A 25,057-nucleotide genomic window follows, 5' to 3' on the forward strand; every position below is an offset into this window, starting at 1 on the left:
AACCGTCAACAACGGCTTGCGTAATGTTTACTGTTCTTTGCCGCTGTCCAAAAGGACGCCATGCAACAGGAGCCGGCTTCACGCTCTCCGTCACCGCCGTAATGCTGTACACATCACGTTCACACATTATCGCGCCATCACTGTCCACACGACCGAACCATCCCGGGGTAGGGCAGCCCTGGGTACGAGTTTGTGGTGCGTAAATAAACAAAATCCACGCGAAACAATTTTGTCACCAGCTCTACATTGTTCACGGTGGTGGGGCCCCCGAGGGATGATGCATTGTTTTCATAACGAACGGGGTTGAGAGAAAACAGTGCTTATCAACGCGTCCTACAACGCGTACGGCAATGTCAATGTGAAACGATAGTGCCGCCGCTAGTACACATCTGCATTGGTGGCTCAGGATTTCATAACCGGACCGTCTTGACACCACTCAACCGTTCCTGTATCTCGCACAGGTTCAGGCCGCCCGTTTCGATCACAAGTAGCCAGCAGAACGCGCCAGCTGTGGCACAGATGGTTGCCAGCATCCAGAACGCCCAATCTAATCCGGCTGCCGCTGTAAGCTCGGTGATGAGCTGCAAAATGGTATAGTCGAACAGTACCGCCCCGAGCACGCTCAGCGTCACACCGATCGGTTTTAGCTCGTGGGCGAAGATCTCCATCACGATCGCCCAAGCAACCGGTCCGAACCCACCGTTGTATAGTGTCACGAAGCCAACCAATGCGGTCAGTGGTAACCAGCGAATGGACGCTACCGGAACGGCATGACGACTCAGCATGAAGTAGGTGCCGAGTGTTGCTAACGCGATCGCTAGCCCGATCGATGATGCCAGCAGGATTGGACGACGTCCGGTACGTTCGATGAAGAGCGGTGTTAGGCAGCTGGAAAGCAATTGTAACACACCCAGCACAATTGTACCGGTGATGGGGCCTAGCGATGCGTTCGATTCGGCAAACAGTAGCTCACTGTTTGCCACGATGACGTCGATGCCGGACCACTGCTGAAACAGCACCAATCCTAAGCTGATCAGCAGGGCCTTACGATTGCCACGGTTTGTCAGCAGACGTTTCAGATGGTGAACTGTCCGTGCCGGGACATCATCCTCCCCGTCACGCCGCTTTACGTACTCCTGGATCTCTTCCAGTTCTGCGCGGACTTCATCGGCATTGCGGGCTCCTCTCAGGAACATCAGTGTTTCCGTTGCCCGCTGGTTGTGTCCCCGCTGTACCAGATAGTGCGGTGTTTCGGGCATGTAAAGGAACAGCGTCCCGAACAGTATTGGAACTGCACAGCAGATGGCCTGTAGCGCGAAATAGCTTACGAACGGTCCGGTACAGTACACAAGCAGGATGCCAAGCGTTGTGCCGATCTGGATGAAGCACCCCATCGCTCCTCGGTACCGATCGCTGGCAATTTCTCCGATGTAGAGTGTCACCACTAGCAGCACATAACCGTTAGCCATGCCGATAATGGTACGGGCTACGATCAGCATTGCGATCGATCTAACGATCATGAGCAGTAGCCAAGCCGCAATGTACAGGATGCTGCTGAGTAGCAGCGCTAAACGTGGCCCCTTATGGCGAGTGATCCAGGAAGCCAGCAACGTTCCTGCTAGGCCACCGATAGCTAGAGCCGCTTCGGACCACATCCTAACCCGCTTGGACAACAGCTCAGCGAATGGATTGTCCTCCAGGTTGGGATCGGATAGCTTCTGGTACGTGGAGGAAGGCCACGCTATACCGCAACCGATCGAAACCGTTGCAAGATTTGCTATGGAAGCGGGAAAAGCACAGTCCGTTCTTGTCAATGAGCACTTAAGATGGATATGGCATTCCTACCTACTGCACCGGCTAGTAATTCACAGTAACGCCAATGCATAGTCCGATAGCCAATTGTGCTGCTGTTGGCACTGAAGACTCGCTCTAAAACACTAAACTACGTACTAAACGGTCGGGCTTGTGTGTGTTCGACGGTTTTATACCGGATGACGCGCACCGGAACTAGGCACGGGCGGGGCGCACACAAATCAAACATTGCACAGATTGTACAAATTATCGAACACGGGCGCAGAAGTGGCGCGACAAGTTTGCAGCAATGCATCAATCGATTATTTGCCGAGTTTGAGCGGGTCGTGCGAAGGTGGCCTGCAACTGGCATTGGAAATAGTCATGCAACTGTCATCGTATCGTACGCTTGTCGGGGGACTTGCTGTGTGGTAGAATTTGTTATTATTTTATTCCTATAATGCGAGTTTTAATAAGGTGATACCAAAGGGAGCTAATTCACGATTAAAGACATTTTCTTGGGACCGGCCTGGACATCAGAAGTACAACAAGAATGTGATACACTAATATACTATTGCACTGGTAAGTCTTTTATAACAGACAATTACTGGGAAGCTCAACAGTACCTAGCACGGAAGACAGTTATGGTGGGATTGGAGTCAATCACTCTTACAATGCGATCCTTGATGTCTACGTGCAAGTATGTGTCTCATGACTATCCGGCTAAAACTAATCCAAAACAACATGTCGCCGGAAACAGCTCTCGCTCTCGTTGTTTCTTTAAACCACTTCACCTTAATTGGCCCTTCTTAGACAGACACTCCAGCAGATACTACTCGCCGAAGTGCTCACTAACAAATCTTTGACGATGCCGATAATTCCCAAGTGTCCTTAATCCACAACTCCTCATCAGCCGCGCAAGCGACTGTCAGCAATCAACGCCAAGCCGCCACTATTTGCTAAACTCCGGCCAACCTCTCACGGCTTATCGCTGATCATTACCGGTGCGGTTTCGTTGAGCTGTGCTTGAATCTCCGGCAGCGACATGCCCTTCGTCTCGATCACAAACAGGTAGGTAAACAGGAACGCGCCGGCCGTGCAGATGGCAAACGTCCAGAACAGCCAGTGCGTGCCAATGGCCGCATCGAGCGAGCTGAAGTAAAACAGGACGAAAAAGGCAACGGCCCAGCAGGTGCTGGAAACGATCGACGATGCGAATGACTTGATGTTGGGTGCAAACATTTCGCCTATCAAAAGCCACGCGATCGGACCGAACCCGAGGCAGAACGATGCGGTAAACACGACCAGCGATAGGACGGGCAGGAAGGCGAGCCGGTCAAGCGAGAGGCCGCTAGACACGCGCTGCGTCTCGAGATAGAAGTAGGTGCCGAGGGCGACCAGCGCGCAACACATGCCACCGGACGAGATTAGCAGGTACGGGCGGCGTCCCAGCTTGTCCAAGGTTAGGACCGTTATCATGCTCGCCACCACCTGCACACCACCGATGATGATGCTCGCCAGTTCGGGTTTAACGGACGATCCCGTCTTTTCGAAGATGGTTTGCGTGAAGAACTGTACCGGATTAATGCCGGACAGCTGCTGCAGTACGATAATGCCGGTGCAGATGAACAGTGCCCGTCGGTTCGCATGGTCGCGGAATAGCTCGCCGAGTGTGCCACGGTTGCGGATCGACTCCTCGACGGAGCGCTGTATCGAACCGAACTCATCCTGCAGCTCTTCGATCGGCTCACCGCGCAGATACTCTAGCGATCGGGATGCGTCTGCGTACCGTCCATGGGACACGTAGTAGTGCGGTGTTTCTGGCATTTGGGAAAAGGCGAGACAGAACACCACTGGGACGGTAAGCAAAATGTACTGCATCGCGGCATAACTAACGTACGGGCCGATGCTGTACACCATCAGCATGCCGAGAGTCATCGAAACCTGTAGTAGCGAGCCGAGTGCACCGCGACGCTGGGCAGTAGCTATTTCACACACGTAGAGTGGTGTGATGGCTAGTGAAAAGCCGATTCCACAGCCCTGCAGAAAACGGCCGACCAGAATCTGCGCTACGGTGTGCGCTGTTACGAAGAGGATGAACGCTACCGCAAATTGGGCACCACTCGCGAGCAGGGCCATTTTCCGTCCGAAACGATGTGCGATGTAACCAGCTAGCGGAGGTCCTGTGGGAATCGGAATCGTCAGTAGGTTGGGAGTGGTTGACTAGCGATCGCTGACGTACCAGCTAACGAGCCCAGCGCTAGTATCGAACCTATCCAGGAGAATTCGGCATCGGTCGGGACTGTCGATAGGGGTGAGATCCACGGATGGCTAAGCTTTGATTCGACCGGCGATGTCCAGCCCATGGCACACCCGGTACAGACGACGGACAAGTTCGCTGTAACGAGTGAGCTTCAGGCTTAGTAGATAATGGAAAACAGCATAGTTGTTTTTTTGTTTTTCTTGGGGGGGATGGGAATGAAATGTGTCATTTGTTCCCGGTCATAACACTCACCCAAAATAGCGGCCAAATACTGGCACTTGTTGCGCAAAAATGCAATCCCATTGATCCACATGGCGATAAGGGACAGATGAGTGATTGATGTCTTCTCAAGACCACTGCTGGACCGGTATCTTTACACCTTACGACACTTTTACTGAGGACGATGACACATCTATTGCATTTAGTGTATAAAGACGATCTTCTCCGGCAACTCACAGTATCGATCAGGTTGAACACCTAGTTATCACGTCGTTGCACACGTCCACAATAGCACGCTAATATGCACGATCCACCAAAACAGTTCACTAACAAGCCAGTTGGATAACCTGCATCAGTACGATCAAGAAGCAACGATCGTCGTCCAACTTTTCTCCAAACCCTAGCACTACTTTATTCAATCAAACCTTACACAACCGATTAGAACATTCTCTCCTCCGGTGCGTCTTACTTCAAAGAGCTCAGGCTCTTGACTGACCACCGCCAACGTGGTTCGGATCGTAACTACTCCAGCGCGCTGGCTCATTACCGATTACCAATTAAACGCAACCAACACTGTGTCGCGCTTAATCTTCCGCTGCCTCCACCAATTGTCCGTGCGTTGTTTAGTTTTTGTTTATTTGTACCGCGTCTGTTTTTTTTTGCTGTTGCTTGCGCTGTTCAGGATGTCGCGAAAAAAAGAGGCCTGTGCCTTCCTTCTGTGTCTGCCATGGGCTTGCTCATGCTTTACACCAGATAACTTACAGTGTCTTATCGCGCTGAACAGAGTTATGCTTGTTTATTTTTCATTTTTTTTGTAGGACATTAAAAAGAAACAATTAAACAAAATCTGAATCCGACAAAAGCTCACGCTTCGGCGGGGTTTAAAGCCACAATAAAGCTCGCGCGGTTTGGATGGTTGCTAATGGTGAGAGAGAGCTTTTGTCGGAAGTTTCGATTTAGAGAGAGAAAAAAAGCTCTCGCAAAAGGGTCGTTGTGCGTCGGGCTAACGTTTGGGAGAGGTTAGTAATTTTTTGAAAGAATTATTTGTGGAGTTTAACAGTAGTGCTATAAAATAACTTAAATAATTCAGAATAACATAATTCTAAACAGTAAAAACAGATTTTTTCTATTAAGATAATATTTCTTATATTTGTGTTTTTATGAATATAAGCTCCGATATCAATTACTATAACAATAATTTGTCAAGGTGTATTAATTTTTTACTCAAATAGAAAGGTGTATTAAGGTTAATATTACATTTATTTTACAATTTAGAGGGAAATAAAGCTTTGATAGTATTTTTTATTTCTCTGAGGAACAGCCAGGCCGTTTGACAATTTAATAGCATTTTCTAAGGTTTTAATTTAATTTTAATGTTATTTTAATTTTTAATAGCATATCTAGAATCCTTTCACATGTTTTACTCACATTTTTAGATATTTTCTAGTCTATCATAAATATTATTTATCACCCTTCCCATTAAAGAGTTAACAGTGTCCCTTGAGATGTATTGCGCGTAACTGTCTCACAACAACTGTTAACCACTTATCCAACTGATTTCTTTTCTCGTTCCGAATACAACATTCACTCACAACTGCCCTCCATTACTTACAAGTACAGATACTTTTTTTTTATTCAAGTAAAGTAACACAATAATAGCAAAGTAACACAATACATGTCAACACGAGCGTGAGCGCGTCGTTCCCTAACAAACGTATCACTTTGGTGCGCTTTGGAAAGCTTACTACACTGGCCTAGCGAAGCAAGTAACATATAGTAACGCTACATCAACAATCATTTGAGCACCACTACCAACTCATTAGGCTTTACCGTTCAGCCGGTCCTGAATCTCCTGTAAGCTAAGTCCCTTGGTTTCCATAACCGTCGTGAAAGTAAACACGAACGCGACACCGCACAGGATGCCAAAGATCCAGAACGACCAGTGCGAACCGACGGCCTTGTCAAGGTCGGAGAAAAACTGCAGTATAATAAAGCCCAGCACCCAACAGGTGGACGCGACGATCGACGAAGCGATCGATTTCACGTTCGCCGGGAACATCTCCCCCAGCACTGCCCACGGCAGCGGCCCAAACCCGATACAGTACACCGTGACGAAAAAGATGAGCGACATAATGGGCAACCAGCCAAGACTGTCGATGGACGGTGATTCGACGTACTTGAGGTAAAAGTAGAGTCCCATTGTACCGAGCGACAGGCACATGCCGCCGGCCGACGTTAGTAGGATCGGTTTGCGTCCGAGTCGATCGACGATCAGTGGTGTAGCACCGCTCGCCAACACCTGCACCGCACCGACGAGAATGGTAGAAACGGCCGGCGACAAACTGCTGCCCGTGCTTTCGAAGATGTTCTGGCTGTAGAACAGAATCACGTTGATGCCGGACAGCTGCTGGAAGCTGATCAGTCCAGCACAGATGATCAGTGCCTTCACGTTGCCGGCATTGCGGAACAGGTCCAGCACGGTACCCTTGTTCTTGAGCGACTCCTCCACGGTGGTCGATATTTCGTGCAGTTCCTCCTGCACACCGTCCACGGTTTTGTCGCGCAAAAAGCACAACGATTCGACGGCCTTCTCTTTGTCGCCCTTCGAGATGTAATAGGCGGGCGTTTCGGGCATGAAGAAGAAGGTCGCATCGAACGCGATCGGTATTACCAGGCAGGCCCACTGTAGCGCGTGGTACGAGACGTACGGGCCGATGCTGTACACGTACAGAATACCGGCTAGAATGGTAAGTGATCAGTGATGAGAGCGTGATCAAGTGAAGTGAAATTTAATCTCCAAGAATACTTACTAACGATGCACAGCTGCATAAGGGATCCGAGCGCACCACGATACTCGCTGCTGGCGATCTCTCCGATGTACATTGTCTGCACGGTCATCACAAAGCCAACGCCCAAACCTTGCAGGAAGCGAGCCACTAGCACTTGGATAACGGTTTGCGTCGTCAGCAGCAACACCCAGGACACGATGAAGAAAGCCGAGCTGCCGAGCAGGGTGTACTTGCGGCCAATCCGTTCCGCTAGCGGGCCAGCTATGAAAGGTGCTAAAGGCCAACAACATAAGACTGGTCAGTCAGACGCCTTGTCATGCGACGACTCACAACAACCCACTTACCGATCAGTGCACCAAGGGCTACCAAGGATGCAATCCAGGAGCTTTCCGATGTCGTCGGGATCGAATCGAGCGGTGTGGCGTCTTTCGAGGCAAACTTTGGCCCAATCGGTGAGGTCCAGCCCAGCGAGGTGCCAACCATAACCGAGGCCAGGTTTACTGCGTGCGAAGGAAATCATCCAAAGAAGGAACGTCAAACTAACACCCAGGCACGATAGTATCACCGGGAGATGCTTACCGATAATGCCAGCCATAAACTGGCGCGATGGACTACCCTTTTCCATTTTGTAGAAATGTGAGCTTTCGAGCTTCTCAAAGGTAGCGACTGGTTGGTACTGATTGAGTTCAGCAGGATTCATTTAACACTGTGTCCCTGTGACGGTGAGCAACACAAGCAGAAAGATCATTAATACGGTTTTTGGTGAGTTCTTCTGATCACAGAACTTGGTAAGCACTGCACGGAAACCTTCCCGAAATATTTATATATGAGAATGAGAGCGAAATCTCCAATCGAGTGCGAAACTTGTCGCGCCCTGACTGGTCGCACCGGTCAATGTCAGGAATCGAATGAAATGCCGTAGGAAGGCTATCCGGGTGCTCTTAAATACGGCGCACTGAGCGCGGTGCAATCACGGTAGCACTTGAAGGAACTCCCTGAACATAAACATACACACCGACACAGACGGAAGAAAGGAGCATGTCGCCGGATTTATGTCAACAGGCCCCCCCGGCACTATCATTCAGCCTGTGGTCAGCGTGTAGGAGTGGCACAATGGGTTGTGAGCAGCGTGCGGGCGCGACACACTTGAGCATTCCTATCCGATTCGATATTTTTGCGGCGGGCTGTGACTTTTAAGTTCTGATACACAGAGCCAATAACGTTTGATCTGAAAACCCGTGGCTAGATATTACTAATATCGTAGAAAATTTCCCTCGAAGGCTCAACGCAGGACACACGTTCTGGCTTTAACTCAATCTGATGCGAGATTGAGACGATTATTGTGCGGCCTCTGTTCGCGATGCTGCCTATCTCTTTATTATCGCTTGCCATCACCACAATAACATGAATAATAGATCTTTTGTACAGCATTTCCTTCTCTTCACTACACTTACACTAGCCATGGATGTCGTCTCGTTTGACGCGCTCAATCTTCACTGAAGAGTAGTGAACCAACGTCCACCGGCTAAGCACGACTAAACTCGCGCCGGATTGTGCTCATCCGTTTTAAAACGCACCACTCCAAAGACACACACCCGGGACGGGATACCGTTCCACGTCAAGGAAATCAATCTTATCGAATCGATGCACTCGAGGAGCTATTGTAGTTCGTTGAACGGGCGACATTGGGCCGTACAACACCCGGCAGCAAAGGTGACCGTGAAATGCAACTGTCCTACCGGCAAACGGAACGATAAGTGTACAGAACGATTAAAATGACGTCGACAAAAGGGATGAGCTTCGTTTAAGCGTGAACCTCCTCGAGCAGCGATTCCTCAACCTTTTCAACACAAACAACAACATACGACGGACGGGCACGATCACCACGCACGTGCATTCGGACGCATTATCACCGATCAGGCAACTTTATTTGATAGCTTTGGCACCTCTTACGCGACACTGGTGGGCAAGTGCGTTAGCAGCGTTTTAATTAGGCGCTTGTTTTCTTTGGCCATGCTCACGTTGCCACACGCGGCACCGTCCACCATTACGCAGGTGCGCATCATCAGGCAGATGTCATCGGTCAACGTGAAGGTTGGTGTGCCGCTAGGAAGCTTGCGCTACCGGAAGTGGTAGGATTTCATGCTCAGTTTTGATAAACAAAATGCTAAACCTCAATTTACGTTGGGAAACATTGAGACAAACCGGCCGAAATTAAGGTTCTAGATTTAGACGATTGGTAGTTGATAGAAGGTGCTGTTTATTTGTGCAAAGATCCCAGTGGAAGGCCATGATCATGGACTAGATCGTCCGGTCCGGTTTTAAACAAACCAATCCCTGACGCTTGACTGCTGTCCATCAAATCGTCTTTGGATCAAGGAATTTTCCGATGCATGCAGCAAACAGAGCAGGAACGTCAGTCAGCTAGTACTAGCTTATTCTGCTCAAATAAAATGCAACAAATAAGCAGCACACATTACTAGGAGGAAACTGAGTCTCTTTTCCTATTTTTTTTATCACTCTCTAGGAAATCTAGGAAGAGAATTGCCAACAGTTTGTACGTCTTTGAAGATATGTGACTGAAGAGCGTTTGTTGAATGGGTAGATAAAACCATTCATATATTGGTTGGAGCTACTCAGCGCAAATACGGGGCAAGTTTTGCCTGTTGAAGTGAATGAATGAATGCCAAGCACGTTGAGTTTAGCGTAACATTCAAAACAATCGCAACAAGTTAAAAATTCTAACTTGATAAGACAAAATTAAGTGAGAAACGGGTAAATATTGACCAGACACACTAAGCAGTTGTTTGCATGCTAAATTGCAACTAAAACAACGCCCATGCAACACTGGTACGCATATGAATCAGCTGCGCCTGTTCAAAGCCCAACACGATCAGCCAGTGCATAAGGCTGCAGTTGCAAACTTATTATGCATTGTTGTAGTGTTTTTTCCACCCATTTCAAACCTTAAAGCTCGCCGTGGCGCTTGTTAACCGCCAGTGTCTGATGGGTATCTTCCGCTGCGTTTGATAGCAAACACGTGCCCCGATGATTCAATAGTGGATGGTTAAACAAAAGGCGGTTGTTTGTGCAGCTCGAAGCAGTTGCACTTCAACCGAAAATAAGTAATCTTTTAGCAATGGCTACAACAAAACAGTTGGCCTTCACAATCAAAACCCCCAGTAAGAGGGCAGTTTTGTTCTTTACTCTCACACACTCACTGTCTTACGGTTGCTTCCGGTATGCTCTAGCGCACTTGGGTCGTACATCTTAGATCGAAGTCAAACTAACACACAGCCTGGAAAGATGATCATACAAAGACGATCGCTATCATGGCTCGATGGATAAGACATCTCCAATTTTAGCACCACTCCTAAACAACAATATTTACCATTGTGGAACCATTTTTCCCCAACTCGGTTGTTTTCAAGTTCAACTACAACAACTCGCTCGAACGCAGCAACTGAACAAACAATACAACACCAACCGTGTAACCACGCGCGTACGCCCTAATCCGTCCGTTAATTCCGATCGCTCGAACAGCACTAACCATCACCAGTGCTGCTCTCGGCCCACGGGCAGGGAACGCGTTTGATAATCTCGCTCGCCCGTCGGAATGTTGGAACGGGCATGCAAATTTGATGCATGGTCCAACTTCCGCCAGCCGAGCCCGAGTCAATCGTTGCAAGTGCAGCAGCGACTTAATCAACTTATCAGAACGACCACGAACGATGGAGCGGGAAAGCGGCTGGCTCACTTAACGCGACAGCCCCGTTTCTGTTTGTACGTCCGTCTGTGTTGTGATGATGAGGCAGAAAAAAAGCTTTTTACAACTATATTACTATTTTACCATACCATCCCACCCACCATCACCCGTCGTGTCGGGAACGGAGAAACAAAAGTAGTTTCCCGGCTTTTCCCACAGCGCCTGGATTCGCTTAACGAGCATTTCTTTCTTCCCGCTGGCGAGAGTGCTGGCAGGGAAATTACCGCGATGGACCGATTATTAATACCAACACGTGTTTTGTCACCCGGCCGGCTTGGGGGGCGGTGGGTGTTTAAAAATTGCATCCATGTCAAGCGTGACCTTTCGTGGGGGGCAACTCGAATCATTGATCGTTGATAATGTGTCATGTGTCGGAATAGTTGCAGGTAAATCTTTAGATGTGTATCAACACCAACCAACTCCTGGTCTGGTAATGTCAGGACCAATCAACTGACTGCAATGCAGAAGTACACTGTGCAAAAGTAATAGCAATAGGCGTCGCATTGTATCAATAAGTCAACAGACTGGCGCATGGAGAGACTTGAGCACCATATGGAATGTTTTGTTGTGGCGAAGTGTATTTGATTAGATAATTTTTCACGAGCGAGGGTTTATGTTTATTTATCACACTGTTTCTAGGATTTTTCCCACATTTTTTCACTCATTTTTTTGGTTTCCCATACAGAACACTGATCTATTAACCTCCGGAGGTGTTCTACATGCTCACAAGCAGCCCAGCGCACGATTCTTCTTACACGATTGGCGAATTCTAGTGTACAATCTACACCACCAGGCACCACCAAGAGCAGATCCGTGATCCGGAGCTTATCGCACCACACTGATGAACTCTTGTCCAGCCTCCAGCAAGCAGGGGTCGGGATCGGGATGAAGTCAAACAAATTGACGTTATCAGGAAGTTATTGAAAAGGGCAGTAGTAGGGATGTACGCTGTCGTCAGTCAATTGTTACGACCGATGATAAGTGTATTTAAGCAAACCTTTTGCTAGACTTTTTGGATTTTTAACACCATTCGAAATAAAAAAACAAAAATGCTAAGGAAATTTGTATCATACGTAATCCCACTACCAAATTCAAATACAACAACCGGACCACAGTCAGAGTGGTTAGCCGTAATACACGTGAAAAACAGGAAACGTGGCGTCGTAATGGTGGCCACCAATGCGGTGATGAATTGACCGATATTTTAGTATCACAATGCAAACACCTCTTCGGACGCGGTCGCACGCGTTCCGCTTTCTGTGACTAATATTTGTTAAAATGCTTCTGTGCTGCTTGCCGACACCGCCCAGTGCGGCGTGCAAGAATGTAGCGGACCGGTTGCTGACGCGAGTCAGCAGCATAAGCAACGGTAGTCCTTGTCTATCGGTCACGCCACACTGTTTTATCGGTTGGGAAAATTTGCGCCCGACAGTGGCGTCATCTAACGGGTAATGGGAGTAGTTTGAATTTTTGTTCGAGCAGTTATTCGAGCAGTTGTTTCATTTTGTTTGCACCGTAGTAATTTGAAACGGAATCGTTCCCTAGGGGGTTTGAGGGATCAATTTTAGCAAAAAGAAGAGATAAAAAGTGGTTTGTTGGCTACCATCGTATGCAAACAATGACAAATATAAACTGAGCAATTAATCATCGCGTAACGTTATCCGTCGCGTAACGATCGACGGTTGGCGATTGCTTTTAACCAGCCTCGTTTCAATGCGATTGATTTAAAAACCCTAACGGCAAGTGCATGATAAAGCGTTTTTTCTTCTCACAAAGTAAATTAAAACATCAAAATTACACCGGTTAAATATGATTATATTTTGCACCTGTTTCGTTGCAGTTTTTTGCCTGCCAGCTTCATGTACAACACCTCCTCCTCTTTGCTATGGCCAGTTCGAATAGTGCTATAAAACTACTGCTTCACACACCACCATCGCCATTCCGCCATCCGGTGGGAATAAATGATCATGATGGAAGGGTTCGAGGCGATCTAGCACGTGACTGGATGGCTGTGTTTACATGAGCCGTCGAAAGCCAGCACAGTATGAGTCCCGCCACGTTATACATATTGCTCCACCTAATACACTAAAGCACTACCAAGTGCAGCTGCTGTTGAGGCGTTTTATTAAACATTCAGTAAATTGTTTACTCGATATGGCACCATGGAACGAAATCTTGTTATGTGTTCTGCCCACTGTATCAGAATTTCTAGAATGAACATTTCCCAAAAACACGAGCTGCTTGCGGCAAAAGACCGGATACGATCGAGGTTCTCTGGTTTGGTTGTACCATTGGTAGGGAAGTTGGGGTTTTTTTTTTGGACAAAATGAATGTTTGTGTCTTTATGTGTGGTCTGATATGCTAGACTGACTGATAGCGTACATATCGCCTACGGTTTGCATAAAATTTTTCGTTGTTGAACATGCTTTGTAAAACAATTGACAACAAGGAACTGTTGAACCTGCGGACCGGGTGTTGGCGTAGTAAGCTACCTCGTTTTGGCAAAATGACACCCATCAAGCTGAACGAATCGAACAATAACGCGTTGCAGCCTAAACGCAAATCTAAACTTAGCTTTTAAAACTTAGCATACTTCTTACAACAACAAACTCCATTACTGGTAGCCTCGTCCTGCAAGTGCACAACCCCAGCGGCTAGAAACAGAAGCGAACCTGAAGCTCACTGTCCTCACTCACAGTTTTCACATTCCTTTTTCCCTCCTTTACTAACTATTATGGCGTATATTGTTTTTTTTTCTTCTTCAAACTCAAGCGTCTGGTTTTGAAATTCCTATCAGCTTCCTGCTTTCCATCAGTCGTTTCAAGAAACCTTTTACCGCTTCTACTCTACATCCTTGCCCCCGTTTTCCCCACAGGATATCTGGTGGCCGCGAGCCGTTGGACCAACGTTACACCAACAGCGGATCTACCATGCTTATACATAAACTACTAGTGGGCATGAGAGTGTGCTACAGAAACATATTTACAACACGTTAAAATAAATCGTTCTAAACTAATCTGAAAAACAAAAAACTTCCTCTTTCCCTAACGACACTTTTACACGGAACACGGAATTTTGAAGGATTACTAAACAAACCGAAACGGACGCACACATAGATATATATATTATGTCGTGCTATCTCTCTCTCTCTGTAGCAGTGCAACGATTTACTTTTTGCCACCCAAGATCGCCTGAATCTGTGCGTTGGTTTTGCCTTTCGTTTCCGGCACCTTAATGAACACGTACACCGTGCAGACCATCATCCACGCGCCAAAGAACCAGAACGTCCAGTCCGAACCCAGCATGTCCTGCATCATGCCGAAGGTTTTCGTCACCAGGAACACGAGCGTCCAGTTAAACATTACGGCCAGTGCGGACGCCAGCCCCTTAATGTCCGGCGCACACAGCTCACCCATCATCATCCACGGGATGGGGCCGAATCCGAGCGAGAAACTAATGATGAACAGCACCACGGAAGCCAGCGGAAGCCACCCAATGTTCGATACGTCCACCTTGTCGTTCTGCATCTTGAAGTACGCACCGAGCACAATCAGGCACGCGCCCATGATGAAGCTGCTCTGCAGCAGCAGTATCCGACGGCCCGCCTTATCGATCAGTACGGACGAGGCGAGCGTCATGACGACCTGCACCACACCGACCACGATGGAGCAGACGGCCGGGTCCATGGTACTGCCAGCCGATTGGAAGATGGGTGCGGTGTAGAAGATGACCGCATTGATGCCGGAAAATTGTTGGAAGAACATGAGCAGCAGCGAGATGAACAGTGCGGCACGGTTGGTCGCGTTGGTGAACAGATCCGACACCTTGGCGTCGCCCGAAGCAGCGTCCAGATCGGACTGGATGGTTTGCAGAGCCGACTGGGTGTCGGCATTCGGTCCCCAGAACCACTTCAGCGCTACTCCAGCATCAATACGACGGCCCTGGAAAAAGGATAGCGGTAATTAAGAATCGAGTTCGAGTTAGACAGGCGCAAGATCTACCTTCTTCACCAGGTATACCGGGCTCTCCGGTACGATAAACATTGCCACAATCAGCAGCACCGGGAATATGGCACACAGTATGCTCAGAGTCACCCAGTGCGTGTAGGAGCCGACGGCGTACACGAATAGGATGCCAACGGTAAGATGTAGCTGGAAGAACGCACCGAGAGCTCCACGAATTGATGTTTCGGCTACCTCCGAGATGAACATCGGTGCCACGACGCAGGATGCTCCCGTTGCAATACCTAGACGAGGAAAATGAGGTTAAGTGAAGGGGAAATTCTTCGGACTCTTAGCGCTCTTAGCTTACCAATAACCAATCGACCAGCGTACAGCATACCAGCACCGGTGGAGAAAATGATCAATGCCCAGCTAATAAGATATGGAACAGCCAGCGACATCGTGGTGTACTTGCGACCGATCTTCTCTGCCAGGTATCCGGCGGGAAGGGCACCGAGGAATGCTCCGACTGCCAGGAAAGCGCCTACCCATGATCCTGTAAAGGAAATAAACCTTATCCTTAGTTCCTCTAGCACTCGTAGCTTATAGTGCTGCTGACGGTCGTTAGCGCCTAATTACCGTTTGAAGAGACCCCACTTGAACTATGATAATATTTACTTAGCAAATCGGTTCACCACTAGTCCTTGGGCTAGTGCCGCCCTTGAAACACACACACTCTCTCTCTCTCTCCCTCTCTCTCTCTCTCTCTCTCTCGGGCCAACTAATGATAGGCCGGCGTTACCGTGCCTCTTCATCGATAACGCAGCCTGATTGGAAGATAACCATGCTTGCATAGCCCCATTAGAAATGCATCATATCTGCACCTACTTGGGGATGATGATGCATTAGCGTGCACCACCTCCAATGAAAGTGTAATTTATCTTGCACAGCCAACCGCAGACAGTTACGTACGCTTGTCGCAATTCCCGGTTTTCGGTTTGCGCAGCGCGTACGCAGTTGGGCACGCGAGTATGCCGAGGCAGTAGAAATGCAAATACGTTCGACTCAAGTTTCTCGGGGGTTGCCTGGAACCGGTTGAACTTTAGCAGCCGGACGGGCTCACGGACTTGGGACTTTCCAACACAAAAGACAAAGAAAAAGTTAGAGCTCAAACAAGTCTTTCCTAAACCCCCATTTACCTTCGGGATGCTCCTGAATGTATGCAATAATGAGGGATTTTTAAAGTAATCATTTAATCACCACAAGATTGTGTACGGAAGCCATGCGGTAATAGCTATCTAATGCATCCGTAATACCCATTCCGCTCTCGTAATTCAAGTGATTTACAGTAGGCAAGAGGTCATAAATTCCCCCAATTAAAAATAATCCTCCCCAATGGTGCTCGCGCACACGCCGCAATCGAAGAAAGAGTGGGAATCCGTGGGAGCCTTTTTACGACCCACCCTTAGCTGGGCTTCAGGGGTGATAAGACTGCTGATAACAAACACTTTCGATGGTACGGGAAAGCTAGTGCATCCCGTCCACCTTTTCTTACCTTCGTCCGAGGTCAGCAGGAAGCTTTCACGCTCGTACCCGCTCGTGTCGCTGTGGTTTTTCGGCACGAGCTGGGCCAGCACGGGCGAAGTCCAGGCCAGGGCCGTACCGCCGCTCACGGCCGCCATGCAAACTGCAAACGAAGCCAAATTGTTACGGATCATCATTATCTTGTTAAGCCAGGCGCATACCGGCCGCCCAAAATCGGCTCAATTGGTGCGTGCCGAGGACGTTGGCGTGACTGGCCGTTACTTACTTCCGAGCGCAGCGACAAACTGGTTGCGTTTGGACGTGGAGCCCGTACCCTCCGGGATGGGATCGTACAGCATGGGGTTGGTGGCCCCGGGCGCGTTGCTGCTCATGTTGACCGCTCACTCAGTTCTCTTCGGGCCGGGCTGTTGAAACGGGAACGAAACGAAACAGCAAACACCATAAGCATTTTTTGCTAAGCAAATAGTGCACCGTTCTGCCCACCATCTTGTAACACTATCCTAGGGGGGTTTGGGAAAATGGGTTGCGTTTCTGTGCCGCTAAGTGAAAATTCAATATTTAAACGCTCGTACCGTACACGTCCGCCCGGTACGGCTCGATGCGTTTGCACTGGCATCAGCGAACTGTGAAACGTGCTGCACGCGGCACGAACGCGCCACACTGCACGATTCACCATGTGTCCATTAATTCACAGCACAAGCCAGCCCAGCCTCGGAAGGCCAAACAATAAAAGTAAGACAAACAAACGCGGGACGCCCAAGGGCCAAGCGGTTTGTTGCATTTCCGTGCCGGTTCCGATCGATTCCGTCATCGATGGACGGCCCGCTAATGCGAAATTGTTTTGATGCACTTTTGCATCACGCAGCCATACCTTTGCTGGTCGCCAATTGGACGGTGGATTGTTTGGAGCCCGGCCCCGGCTATCAATCAAGTGTTGATGGATGGAATTTACTTGCGGCGGGCGAACTGGCACATTACTTGGGTGGGTTGGGCTGATTGATTAGAATATCACATCGAATTAAACTGGTAATTGTGCTTGTAAAAATACTGTCCATGGTTCTTAAGATATTGGTGAGGTTTGATGGATCCTTAACATTTCCTCGGCCTGTTGAATCAAGTGTAGGGGGTTTTGACCCATATAAAGGAACTTTTGAATCGTTCAGGAGAATTTTCTGAACGAAAAGTTTGCTCTGGCACTTTACGAGCATGTAGTGGAATTTTCCATTCAGTTTGGGGAGATTTACCATTCGACTATGGACAGTCAGGTGTGAATTTTTTGCCGAATTAATGGAGTTAACCCTGCCAAACCCTGACAATTGAATCATTTGATCGTTTATTTGCCCATCAGTTGTAGGTTGTGTTTACCATTCCCGATCATTCACAGTCGAATCGGTTTAACTCAAAAAATCTTCGCAAACGTAAACTGAATCCAATGTTCCATTGTACGATTGCAACACTCCACTTTATGAATCCAGTCCTGGTAACTTTCTGTTCAATGTTTTTCTCAAAATCCAACAACATTTTCCTATACGTGAACCAGGAGTTCATGAGTGTTCTAAGCGATTTGGTAAGATGACCATGAAGCTGTTGAAGATGACAAACGACCTAAACGCCCCACTAAACACATAAACAACGGAAGTGGAAATATGGAAAAAGGGACAAAAATAGTTCGTCGATCGATCGTCGGACAGCCGGCTGAAGTTGTCTAACTAATCAGCATAAAATAAAATCGCTAAGGAACTAGTTAATCCATATTGCGCTCCCCAATAAGCAGCCTAACAGACGACTAAACTAGCATGCTCCAACACCAACCAAGTCCGGCTGCATTCCCAACCCATCTTTACCGAGCATCCGTAATATGATCGCGTTTATAACTCCCCGTTGCTCGTCGAAACTTGAAACCCACCTTCAGGCCCATGCCATCGTCACTAGTGACGCACTGGCCGAACAAAAAAAACTAAGGACAAATGGTTTCACTCTACACGTCGAACCGTTTGCAAAAGCTGGTGATGAAGAGATGAGCCGGTGATAGAATTGCTGCCGTTCGTGTCCGCAAATGATGTGGTTCGGCACACGAACCGGGCATCGCATCCGGCCCTTGATTCCCGGTTCATGCAATGTGTCCTTGGTGTGACCTTCGCCAGTCAGTCGCAGCAATTCACGAGTTTTCACCGATGACGAGGAAAATTCGGCCGACTCTCGTGTTTGTGTTATTTGTGGGTTGTAACGCTTGTAACACACACCCCGCCCCCGACAGTACAAACGCATTTACAGCTTACTGCAGACTTGATCAACTCGCGACGCTAAGGATGGAAAGTCCCAATGCCGTATGCAAATCGTGCCGTGTGTTATTGTTTCCTTTCCCTTTTTTCGCTGCTCATGCCACCGATGTTTATCAGCTGGTGCGGTTTTGTAATTATTATTAATTTGATGATGAGCATGATGGTCTGTTGATAGAAAGATGGGCTGCCTTCGACGCCAAACAGTAGCAAAGGAATGGCGACAGTGTGGTGCCCTTGGCCACTGAAGGCAAATAATGCATTTCAGTTGATAAGGATGCAATTAAATGGCCAGGAGTTAGGGTGGCGTATCGTACGACTGATGGGAATTGTTTTTGGGAAACTCATGTGATTGAGTGACTTTCCTCCCTCTGTGAGCTACCGAGGATCTTCTGCCTACAAGGTGCAACTAACTACCAAAACCGTACGCAATTCGTGTACAAAATTTCAAATATAAATAAAAACCAACCAACAACACCGTCCGACGCGTACGTTTGTTGCATAGTTTCGTGCGGCCATTGTTTACATTCATTCACTCACCCACCATTCAGGGCCACTGCCAATTGTCTTTGGCAGTTGATCGATTGGGGATAGCTAGGATCGCTTCCTGGTTTATTTTTGCAAAACCGACCGTATCCAAACCGAGAACGACCGGGCTCGGTACAGCGCCTTACATAATCTTGCCTTGCGTTTCCCTCCACCTGGCAAACGGTTGGTGCGGTGCACAATTCGTGCTACAGTTTGCGAACCGAGGTTTTTAAAAATATTTCTCGCGACTCGAATACGTGAAGGAGGTTGTTTTTTTGGTAGCGTCTAGCAAAAGAGCAAGCGACCAGAGTCACTCAGCTTGAATCGTCCGAGAATCCCGATGAATCCAGTTTCTTTTTTTTTGCAATAAAAAACCACCTAATCTATTTGCCTACTGTCCTGAACATAAACTGCCTCCTGCACCGTTTTGCCCATCAACGCCCAATAATGGCCACTGATAGGAGGTACCCGGCTCCAGCTTATCAGATAACCCGGCTGATAACCCCACCGTGCGGCAAAGCGCAATTGCACCGACACAACACGATTTGTTGTACGTTAATTTGTTCTGGACGACAGATCTAATCGCGGAAGGCGGATCGTACGTGGGGGCCAAATCAAGGATTTTTTTATTGCTGCGTGCCACAGAAGCTTTGGAAACTCATTCATGAATCAACGGAATCTTATCGAAAGGGGAGTTTTGGGCCGGGGGACAAAATTGTGTCACTGCATCCGAAACTCGCTTTATCGTGCCCGAGAAGCATGCAAGAAACGCATGCTGATCACGCTCCACCAAACAGGAGTTTAATTGGGCAATTGATATCTTCGGTTCGATTCCGATAAGGTACTGTGCGGATGCGGCCACGCGGCCTAAGCTGGAAGGATAAAAGGTCGTTCGGCGGGGTTCACCCTTTTTGCTTTCCAGATTTGTCCGGCTTGTCTGCGTTCGGTGCTCTTGACGTTACGCCTATCAGTGTCGATGCTTTGGCCGGCAGCTAGCATCGAGAAACATCTCCGATTCCCGGCTGCACTATCTCGGAGCCTACCGGCGAAACCCACCGAAAGATTGGGCGCCTTCATTCACGCATCGCATGAACAATGCTATCTGCACGCGCGCATACTTCACTCACCGGGTGATAAGACGCAATGTGATCAATTACATGTGTCGAATGCCCGCTGGTTCCCGAAAGAAGAGGAAAAGAAGCAGCTGGACCGTGTGATTACTTAATTCATGCCCCCTATCAAACACCCCTCCATGACGATCCTCCAGTTCGTTTCCCTCTTCTGGTCTGGCGCTGAGGCACAAGTGAAGGTCAAGTCACACCTCGCCAGGGGTGATTTGGGGTCGTGTCGATAAAGTTTCGACGTTTCAGACAGAGAGCTTCTCGATCGAGGACATACTTGCATTTAAGTGTGAGCTAAGTAGCTTAACGATCGTTTCGTGTTGCATTTCTTTTAAACATTCTACTTAAACTCAATTAATGTTAGTTAATGTACCCACCAAGATCGTTTTGCTTTCTGTTCTGTTGCCCTGTTTGCACGTCAATTGATCCGAGTTTCCTCAACCCAGCGTGACGCTCCGCGGAGTAATTTGCGTTCAATTGCGTTCGTCTGTACGCAAGATGAGCCTTCAATTGAAAAACGATCAAGTACGGGTTTGTCTGTCGCCAGTATATGTCGCCAATTTTTGCTCTATCATGCAACAGCACCATCATATGGGAGAATCGTTTTTGTTTAAGCATTTGTTTTGCCTGTTTTTCTACATCATTATCATAACCATCATTCCGTCTCCATTAGAGACCAGCAAAAAAAAAACACCAGCAGGCCATGATAAAAGGCATTTTGTTTTGCTTCCTTTACGGGTGCGTATTCTAACTGTCCCTGACACTCAACGCCATACACATAGATAACACAAGTGTCATTATCCACATGGGCCACAGCAGCTGGCGTGAAATAGAAATGCGGGCAAAGATATGTTTTGTGTCTAGTGGCACCAACTGTTTTAGGGTCCTAACAAGCCTACTTGAAGAAAATCTTTTTTTTTCTAAATCCTCTTGAAACATCGTTGAAACTCGTGTTGGCATTCGCTTCCCAACACGGACACTAGGAAGAGTACTGAACAGTTCGACCTACGGTTATTAGCATGTGCGCCGGATTGGGACAACTTTGTTTGTAATCATATGCTACCTCACACACGCACACAAGCCACTCGACTGTAAACCGATTTTTACATAATTCAAACGAGAGGCCATTCAACTCCAACAGCTTGATCGAGGTGACAACACCGTCGTAACATTACGCGCAAGCAGAAGGGTTCATACCTTGTCTACTAACACACACACACTCTGCACTCTGCAAGGACACTAACGATCACTTTCCCTTGCTGGAAGATCCTCTTTTTTGCCGGAAAGGACACAAACACACACACAGCCAACTGCCTGGGACCGACGATCCGTTTCGGTCGCGAGTTCGAGCGGTATTAAATCGTCTCGGAACGTGGCGCACAAGAAATTGCAGCCGGCGCTCGGCTAGAGTGAGCCGGGCGGTCGTGCTCTCGCTCGCTCGCTTGCGTCGACGTAACCGTTTTTCGGGGACGCGTCGCATCCTCCGCCCGCGGCCAGGGCCCGATCCGATCCGATTGTTACCCCACGCAGACACTTCAAATATGATAATCGCATCCGCGACGGCGCCTGCCTCCAACTCACCGGTCTCTCTCACGCACACTGGCAGGAGGATTATCTCCCCGCATACTAACGATCCGCGATCGTGCCCTTAGTAGTAGAGCAGGGTCGACGATGTAAGTAAAGACGTTTGGTGAATAATCGTGCAAGATCCAGCCTCCAACGAAACGCCTTCTCTCTCTCACGCTCGCTTGCACAGGTTCTCTCTCTCTCTCGCTCTTGTGCGCGTGAAAAATCATCCCCTAATGTACCATGATAACGTGGCTTTATTTATTTTACTGTTTAAATTTTAACCATTTTTTTTCTCTCTCTCTCTCTCTCTCTGACTTTGTGACTCTGACCGTGAGACAACACGCGTCATACTATTTGCAGTGAGCGGCTTTACCTCGGCCAGTAAAGCCGATTTGAAGGCGCGTGTAAACGAATGAGAATGAAAGTATTTTCTGTTTTTTTTTTTGGGACAGGTTTTTGCAACCCGGTTCAATCCGGTCCTGGACCCGAACTCGGTGTGAAAATTCGATCAACTAGATTAAACCGAGGTTTGACATTTTCGGAGGCTTGCTAACAGTTTCCGAGGGCGAAACGGGTTTGATGGGAGAACTGCAGGCGTTTTTTTCCTGAACCGGCCAGTTTGATTTTTAGGTAAGTTTTAGGTAAAATTTTTGGTGACCACGACCCGCCTTTTTAAATTTGAAATAAAATAAAAATGAAAATTAAAAAAAAGCCCGAGTGCGTAATTGCATTCCTACAGGTTTATCACCACCACATGCGTACAACAGGTCACCGCACCAGGTCCTTTCATTGAACCTGCGAGCACCCGCGGGTTTTACATACAAACCTCCCGCCTCTACAACAACGCCCCATATAGCACCACGCCACGAATCCGCGTACGATAGTCGTCCGATTCCGGCTGGTGCGCACATGCGCACAGCCAACCAAACACAGAGTCAGCGTTCCCCTCAACGGTGGACCGGCCGTGAGACCATGCTCACTCTTGTGGGAGAAAACTTTTTGTTATTTTGGACATACATTTACGCGTACGTCCCTTTTCGCGGACCGAATGACTTTCACTTGTTATTGGTGTCTTAAGAGGTCCCTTCGGTTCGCTCCTTGTTCCACTTCCAGCGTACGCTGGAGCGCGTCATCACGGTTCTAATCAACAATCGTTTGTTTTGTACGCTTGTACCACCCCAGTAGTGATAGTTCCGGCTCCAGGTTCGATCTGTCCGGCAAGCTGTTATCACGGCTACACGGCACCAACCGTTCATTCTACATCCATCAACTTGTCAGTCCAAAACTAGGAATTGCGTTGTGTATCACCACTATAGTATCACTACTATCGTTTTAATCGTAATATAAAAAGCTTCAGCACGGCCACTGACAACATTGTTGCATAATAGGGACATCAAATTACCGATCTTCGTGTGTGTGTGAGTGGGTCGGGCGCAACGGCTATCGATTGTACACCTGGTCAAACACTGCGTTGCACTTTTTCACGGACTTTCACACGGCGCACCTAGATTGTTCACGCTGAAGCTAGCCTAGCTTTTAACCGTCCCGTCGTATTCTGCAGCCAGTTAAACACTGAACCCCAAAAATATATACACACTCACTCACGCTGGATGGATGATCGATTTTTACGCCTCGAAAAAAGAGGGAACAGAAGGAAGGTCTTGCCGTCCGCCCCAGTGATAGTCCTTGGACTGGATCCCACGCAGCAAACAATCTGGAGGGAAACCGGCAACGCGCGTACATAAGAACGGCACGTCTCTCAGCATAACTCCACGTGACGTCAACCTTTCTCTCTAGGTGCCTTTCTCTCTCACTCGCTCTCACGATCGTTTCCTTGGTGAAAATGAGTGAGACATATCGGCTGTACTCAGGGGAAGAAATGCATAAGGAGTTTTTCTTTTCTCGGTCGGCGTATGTAGTTCCTCTCTCACGTGGTGTTATGTTTTGAATTCGTCCCTAGCTTGCCGAACCGAAAACCCAGCCTGGCTCAATCAAACGTCTAATCGAAGAGGGGTATGATAAATGGAAGGCAGCAGCAACAGAGCTCGACATACGCATGCTTCCGGTGTTCCCTTACTCGGTCGTTGTGCCGTTGCGTACGCGACCACGTGCTGCCTGGTTAATGCATTACCAAGACGAAACCACGGGGCAAAGGGAATACCCGAACCATATCGGCCGTGTTATTGCTATTGAATGGGAAACGTTTCGTCATCTTCCCGCAAGTCGGTCTGCTGCAAGGTTTAATGGTCCTGGAAATAGAATCATGAGTGAGTATGACGGTGAGTATGGCACATTTCAGGACCGTTTGAATAGAACTAATGCATATGTCTTGGATTTCCTAGCTGTAGACCACACTCGTGGGGATTAATCATCTATTAAAGATAAATAAATACACATCCTCGTATCTACTGAACCTCCCAGATGTGGTAGTAATTTATTTGCAACGATTACACTTGACATTGCCATTGCGCAACGACGCCACCTTCCTGCGGCCATTGAATTTTAATTTGCCGTGCAAATGCAGTCGGAATGTTTTCCGACCGAACCTAAAAGGTTATCATCGAATGAATAATATATTGCGATCGGATCGGGGGCCGATCACCATCTGGTAATGCGTACGATATTACTTGAAATGGTCAGTAAAACTCGGTTGGAAAGATCTATTTTAGGAAACGGCGATCGCTGTGCGTTATATGCAGCAGTCCAGCGTTGGGCAGAACTACCTCCATCCTCATAGTCCTGGAAAAACGTGACGACATTTTCGTATGACCTTTATGAAATTCTACCCTCAATGGTGTGCCCTTTATTAACCCCCCCCCCCCCCCGCCCTATGGCCCGTCACATGATGCAATCCGGATGCTATCCAGCAGAAGACCGCTCACCTCCAAATGTCCTTGCACGCTGGTCCAAAACAAACTTCTTCTGATTCGGCGAAGTGTACAACATTGGGGTTTCCTGAGAGTGAGCGAGCGATTGGCCGGAAATTGGCGCTCGATGTGGAGGTGTGGAAAAACGCTTTTCCATGACGTCATGGTGAGAGAGAACCAATTCTTGCTGTACATAAAGGTGGGAAGTCCGCTAAAAGCCGGTTATGAGGCAAGCATGACGACATCTTTACCAAACACAACGCAATACGTGGTGTAGTTTTTGTCTTCGACTACCGGTTCTTAAGCCTCAAGCAAGGGTATGGAATTTAAAGGGTAATGCGCAGATAAAAAAAAAGTCTAAAGTACGGTATAAAACGGA

General features: G+C 48.1%; 4 protein-coding genes across 14 annotated transcripts; all 4 read right to left on the reverse strand.

The window, feature by feature from the left end:
* Positions 1-379: 379 nt before the first annotated feature.
* LOC118508007 (facilitated trehalose transporter Tret1-like) lies at positions 380-2,079 on the reverse strand. The gene is made up of 2 exons (XM_036047392.1): positions 1,846-2,079; positions 380-1,777 (listed from the first exon to the last, which is right to left on the reverse strand). The coding sequence occupies exons 1-2, from the start codon at positions 1,883-1,885 to the stop codon at positions 411-413; spliced, it is 1,407 nt and encodes a 468-aa protein (XP_035903285.1). The 5' UTR covers positions 1,886-2,079; the 3' UTR covers positions 380-410.
* A 139-nt stretch (positions 2,080-2,218) lies between these two features.
* Positions 2,219-5,298, reverse strand: LOC118508006 (facilitated trehalose transporter Tret1-like). Of its 2 annotated transcripts, XM_036047390.1 has the most exons (4): positions 4,511-5,279; positions 4,307-4,448; positions 4,034-4,189; positions 2,219-3,974 (listed from the first exon to the last, which is right to left on the reverse strand). In XM_036047390.1, the coding sequence occupies exons 2-4, from the start codon at positions 4,365-4,367 to the stop codon at positions 2,770-2,772; spliced, it is 1,422 nt and encodes a 473-aa protein (XP_035903283.1). In that variant the 5' UTR covers positions 4,368-4,448; positions 4,511-5,279; the 3' UTR covers positions 2,219-2,769. The 2 variants fall into 2 exon arrangements, with proteins under 2 accessions (XP_035903283.1, XP_035903284.1); XM_036047391.1 differs by having other exon boundaries at positions 4,034-4,210; positions 4,307-5,298.
* Positions 5,299-5,872: 574 nt separating this feature from the next.
* On the reverse strand, positions 5,873-12,086 carry LOC118508004 (facilitated trehalose transporter Tret1). 8 transcript variants are annotated; one of them, XM_036047383.1, is made up of 6 exons: positions 10,454-10,609; positions 10,284-10,360; positions 7,642-7,776; positions 7,407-7,562; positions 7,084-7,335; positions 5,873-7,012 (listed from the first exon to the last, which is right to left on the reverse strand). In XM_036047383.1, the coding sequence occupies exons 3-6, from the start codon at positions 7,760-7,762 to the stop codon at positions 6,093-6,095; spliced, it is 1,449 nt and encodes a 482-aa protein (XP_035903276.1). In that variant the 5' UTR covers positions 7,763-7,776; positions 10,284-10,360; positions 10,454-10,609; the 3' UTR covers positions 5,873-6,092. The 8 variants fall into 8 exon arrangements, with proteins under 8 accessions (XP_035903276.1, XP_035903274.1, XP_035903277.1 ...); XM_036047381.1 differs by lacking the exons at positions 10,284-10,360; positions 10,454-10,609 and adding an exon at positions 11,915-12,086; XM_036047384.1 differs by lacking the exons at positions 10,284-10,360; positions 10,454-10,609 and adding an exon at positions 11,531-11,678.
* Positions 12,087-12,622: 536 nt separating this feature from the next.
* LOC118508005 (facilitated trehalose transporter Tret1) lies at positions 12,623-23,499 on the reverse strand. Of its 3 annotated transcripts, none has more exons than XM_036047388.1 (6): positions 23,214-23,499; positions 16,580-16,718; positions 16,325-16,456; positions 15,140-15,325; positions 14,830-15,074; positions 12,623-14,769 (listed from the first exon to the last, which is right to left on the reverse strand). In XM_036047388.1, the coding sequence occupies exons 2-6, from the start codon at positions 16,683-16,685 to the stop codon at positions 13,996-13,998; spliced, it is 1,443 nt and encodes a 480-aa protein (XP_035903281.1). In that variant the 5' UTR covers positions 16,686-16,718; positions 23,214-23,499; the 3' UTR covers positions 12,623-13,995. The 3 variants fall into 3 exon arrangements, with proteins under 3 accessions (XP_035903281.1, XP_035903282.1, XP_035903280.1); XM_036047389.1 differs by having other exon boundaries at positions 23,417-23,494; XM_036047387.1 differs by lacking the exon at positions 23,214-23,499 and adding an exon at positions 21,440-21,749.
* Positions 23,500-25,057: the final 1,558 nt, after the last annotated feature.

The sequence above is a fragment of the Anopheles stephensi genome, chromosome 2 (genome assembly GCF_013141755.1).
Source record: "Anopheles stephensi strain Indian chromosome 2, UCI_ANSTEP_V1.0, whole genome shotgun sequence".
Lineage (NCBI taxonomy): Eukaryota > Metazoa > Arthropoda > Insecta > Diptera > Culicidae > Anopheles > Anopheles stephensi.